The sequence below is a fragment of the Montipora capricornis genome, chromosome 10 (assembly GCF_036669925.1).
Source record: "Montipora capricornis isolate CH-2021 chromosome 10, ASM3666992v2, whole genome shotgun sequence".
NCBI classification, from domain to species: Eukaryota; Metazoa; Cnidaria; class Anthozoa; order Scleractinia; family Acroporidae; genus Montipora; species Montipora capricornis.
Window position 1 is genome coordinate 5,375,291 of NC_090892.1, and position 5,000 is coordinate 5,380,290.

General features: G+C 41.3%; 1 protein-coding gene across 2 annotated transcripts in view; it reads left to right on the forward strand.

The window, feature by feature from the left end:
* The window catches only part of LOC138020023 (protocadherin Fat 4-like), a 125,303-nt gene that overhangs the window by 17,747 nt on the left and 102,556 nt on the right, over nucleotides 1–5,000 (forward strand). The window contains exons 13-14 of one of the 2 annotated variants that reach the window (XM_068867013.1): nucleotides 808–922; nucleotides 1,175–1,354. In XM_068867013.1, the coding sequence (XP_068723114.1) occupies nucleotides 808–922; nucleotides 1,175–1,354 (295 nt within the window). Of the gene's footprint in view, nucleotides 1–807; nucleotides 923–1,174; nucleotides 1,355–5,000 lie in introns of those variants that run through there. The other variant, XM_068867012.1, reaches the window with a different exon arrangement.

Genomic DNA, 5,000 nt, shown 5'->3' on the forward strand with positions numbered 1-5,000 from the left:
GAAGCCTTTCTTCGACGGCTTCTTTTACGCCTCTCACGTCTCAGCGTTCACCAACAACGAACTCTGACATCTCCATCGATATTATCAATGAGTACGCAGTCTTGAAGCTTCTTGAACATCTCAAGCCTTCAAAATCTCCTGGTCCTGACTTGTTTTGTTTGTTTGTTTGTTAGTTATTTGTTTAAGCAGGTTGAAGTTTTGGCAGCTATTCAGCTGATGTGGACCTGCTATACCGACCCACCCATATACACACAGAAGACAGTCACAACACTGGGAACTTCATCCCCTACTCTTCTCGAATAGTGTGTGTGTTCTTTAACGTCCCACAGGGAACTAATGAACATGGAAGTTATTTGTGAGACGGGACCTCCGGCTTATCGTCCTTATCCGAGAAGACTTGAAAGTCTAACTATTTGCGGATGTAACTACAAAGGAAGCACTTTCTCCTCAGTTATTTAAAGACCCTGAGTTTTGGTCCGGCCGGAGTCGAACTCACGACCTCCCGCATGGGAGCCCGGTGCTCTACGAACTGAGCCACCACTCTCTTCCTGCATGCATTTTCAAAGAAAACGCTAATGTATTGGCCAAACCTGCCAATAAACCTTTAATATTATCACCCCCTATGGAAAAAACAAAGTTGCGTAAATATTAAAAGTAAGATCAATTTGTGATGCTATATCTCGAATTCACAAGACATTTTTGGCATTGGATGCAAGGCCACTAAAGCCTTCGTGAACCATATATGATAAAGGTAAGTTTGCCTATTGGTCGAGTAAATTGTTTGCCGAGTGACTGATAAATTTTTAGGGATGGTTCACCAGCGGCCCTAAGGAAGTTGGAAAAGTAGCTGCCTCGGATAGAGACCAGGATGAAGAGAGCTCTATTTATGGCCAAATAAGATATGAATTTGTCAACCAATCAGGTCAGTTTGTCCCACATTGCTTTCCTCACAATTACTACCAGGTTCTAGGTAGCTCTCCGGACTACGCAATTAGATTTGTTAGTATTTCTATCAAGTGTTATGATAAAATTCTAATTTTAATTCGAAATAGGTTAAGGAGCAGTTCATAAAACAGCTGATCTAAGAAAATGAAATTCAGACTAAACTCGACCAGTACGGGGAAGCTTCCTTTATAAGAGAAAACGGAAGTTAACGTCTAGCCTTCCTTAACAGGTTTTTATCGAGATCACCAGTGGCCCCTTGATAGTGAGGACAGTGGAAAAGTGCGTGATATTCGCAGTGGGTTAGAGGGAACACTAAAGAACGGCGCCCAAATCGTGTTCGACCCATATCTCGGTGATGTGGTATCCCTCAACACATCGGAGGCCTGGATATTAATGGGCGACTTTCAAGGTATTAATTACAGAGTTGTACGGTGTTGGCTGTCGTACTTAAGAGTGGCTGCCTGTAAAAATCAGACAAATTCTTAATTTCGCGGCAAGGGTCGAAAATTCGATTTGGCTCATATTTCCATGGTAGATAGGCTAGGGCATGACAATAACTACTGGACAGTTTTTTCGGCAAAATATCCTTTTATTTGAGAGAAATATGCAAATTACCAAATTCCGTTAAAATCGCCATGTCACGCACCATTTTATTAAACAACTTTGAGAGTCTCGCATGCAAAACGACATTATTCGTCCGTCTTTAGAACACTCAAATATTTTTGTGCAATGTTTAAATGTGTGCTTGGTCGATTTTAGTGAATGTTGTGCTGTCGTTTTGGGTGGAAAATGATTAAATTTCGAAGACATGTATTTCATTCACTTAAAAGTACTTCGTAAATATAGTTAATTTTCATCATGTGCGAAACCTTCAAATGGACTAAGCTTCTGCTGGTTGAATCGTAGAAGAATGGTCTACAGATTCCTGTAAAAATTTCTTTGGGCAAATGATTGTGAGCGACGGGAGAGCTTTTCAAAGTACGTTAAAAATGCAAATATTTGCCCTTCCGTCGTCAAATATCAATTGACTGGTTACCCATATATTTTAGAAAGCGCCACATGACTTGACCCATATTAAGTTGAAGTAGACACAGAGATGATAATTTCGAAATGTTCTAACCTTATTTGCTGCATAAGGCAGATCCAAAAGCCGATTTAACGTGTTTTTCCCGCCATTCGGCACATATAAAGCAGTACAGTTTCCTTCTGTTTACACAATGTCTGATCTACATCGCCAACTGTCATCGTATTTAATGGTCAAATACCATATTTCGGCGCATCTGATCGCCACTGCATCTAACTCAGCAACGGCTGAGTCATTTGTGAATAGTTGCTCACTTCGCACAGCGCCAAAATACTACCACATCTGAACGATTGCTGCTTGAAGTTGAATACTTTGCAGCGGTTCGTCATTTGTTTGTCACGCAATGCTGTCGTCCCAGCCTAGAGGGTAGGGGTAGGGCAATTTCTATCCTGATATATACGTAACCATTTTGAGCACAAAATCTTGTTGAGTGGGAAGAGAGTAAATAAAAGAATATAAAGAATGACTATTTTCTCTTTGTCTTCTGAGTTGTCTCCTGTTGTCATCTCTTACGCGACCCGCTACCTACATTGCGTAACACTTTCGGCTTAAACTCGTTCCTAGATCTTTCCGCGCTGTGCAAAAGCAGCTTCCACAAAACCAAACAGTGCAAACACAAAAAGAAGTCGTCGCAGAATTTGTTTTCGAATACTCTCGCGACAGTCGGAGACTTTTGTGCGTCTTTTGCAAAGTTTTTTTTTACTCAAATAGGTCACGTTCGATATATCAATATTCTTACTTGCTCTGAGGCTTTAGGGATAATTATTTTGTAACTTTTTAAAGTTTCTTTTGTCTCTAAATTCCCGAAAGAGACTGGATACAAAGAAGACAACACCAAATATGGATGTTTGTCCTGAAAGCCTTGGGGCCATGTTAGAATATTGACGTGGCATATTGCTTTTCGCAACATACCGGTAATCATACCGTTACCCAACCCCGGTACCAAACGCATCATCTTGCGCGCGCTCGACAACAGACATTTTTTTAAAACTGACAAATCTTCACAAGCCTCTCCCCAATTTGCAGTTTTTCTTACGCGTTCGAAGTCACCCGATCTCCGCACGGAAACAAAATGTCACAAATTAATGCCTGAAGCGTTTTGTGAGATTCCGCCATAACAATTCAGAGCTGATGAAGGAAACCTAGTACCTAGATGCACTGCTGGATAAAGAAGGCGTGGCGACCAAAGACATACAACAGAGACTAAGTAAAGCCAGACAAACTGTCTACAGGTTGCGAAGAATTTGGGACTGTAACGAAATTAGCAGGAAGACGAAAGTTCAATTGTTCAAAACAATTGTCAGAGCAGTTTTGATGTATGGCTGCGAAGCTTGGAAACTCACGAAAACAGAAGCAAAGAAGCTGGACGCTTTCCAATACAAATGCATGAAACGCATACTGAGAATAAGATGGCCACGGACCATCTCGCACCAACAAATCCAGGAGACCACAGGAGTGAACAGAACGAGTGATGAGATCAGACGCCGAAGATGGAATTGGATCGGGCATATATTGAGGAAGAACAGAGAGGAGCACTGTGTTACAGCATTGGAGTGGAGGCCAGAGGGGACGAGGAGACCACTGGTCGACCAAAAACAACATGGAGGAGAATGGTTGAAGACGAAAGACGAGTAGCTGGGTGGCAATCATGGACGACTGTCAGACCTTTAGCAGCAAACCGAAGTGGATGGAAAGAGAATGTCAAAGCCTTATGTGCCTTATGGCACGAAGAGATATAGAGATAGAGAAGGAAAGCCATACGAAAGACAAAGGAGACATTGGACTAGACCGGGAAGAGCTAGCGCGTGGTGGGACTTCTTTGTGAATGTAGTGGTATTAACTGTACATTTATTTCACATATGCACAATCCTAGGTCCAACTCGTTCTTATCGTTTTCCAACGTTTTAGTTTGGACAGATGAAACCAATGGGAAATTTAAACGTTAGTGTGGGCGAAAATATTTTGCTTCGTTTTCTTCGAGATAAAAACGCTTAAGCTTTACTGTGGCAGGGGCCCGAGTTAGAGCTCTTTCGGGGCGGGTTTCGGGGGTCTTCGTCTCATTCCCTCTTAGCATAAATCAACTAGTGGTTGAAAACTTTATCTAAATCCTCTTCACAGACACTTTGAGAACGCCAAGAGGCGGCCGTCATTAATTTTGTTAGCTGCTACACTAAATACTATCTATCACAGAATAGATAGTAGCGTAGCCAATCAAAGAACTGCACGCTGGCCCAGACTAAAAACGGATGAACATTCAACAAATTGTTTCACTTATTTTACAGTGCCCAATACAAAATATGGAAAGCAAAATACGAATATATCGACATCAAATATTTATATTTGTTTTACATTTTTTTTATTTGTTTGATTTTTTAATTATTATTATTACTATATACCCCTACCGGTGTAGCTACCTACTAAAATGATTGCATTGCGTGACGACCAAATAACGAACGCTGCAAGATTGTGCTGCGGGCGCCGACACTCTTGGGAGCAAAGGTAAAAGGTCGCAATCAAATGTAATATTTTGGTCAACTTGGTGTAGTACGTACAACACAAACAACTATCCACGAATTGCTTAGCAGTTGTTGACTTAGGTAGATGCAGTGATGATTATATGCCGCGAAAGAAGATCACAGATTCATGATATTCGACCACTGATTACGTTGACAGTTGGCGATGTGCATTAGACGTTGTCTAAACAGAAGCAAACTTTGACCGCTTAAAGGCGACGAATCGTGAAAGAAACACGTTAAATCGGCCTATGGACCTGTCTCTTACTGCCAATAAGGTTAGAAAATTTCGAAATTATCACCTCTGTGTCTATTTCAACTTAATATGGGTCAAGTCATGTGGCGCATGCTAAGATTTACGTGTAACCCGTCAATTGATATTTGACGACGAAGGGCAAATATTTGCATTTTTAACGTACTTTGAAAAGCTCTCGCGTCGCTCACAATCATTTGCCCAA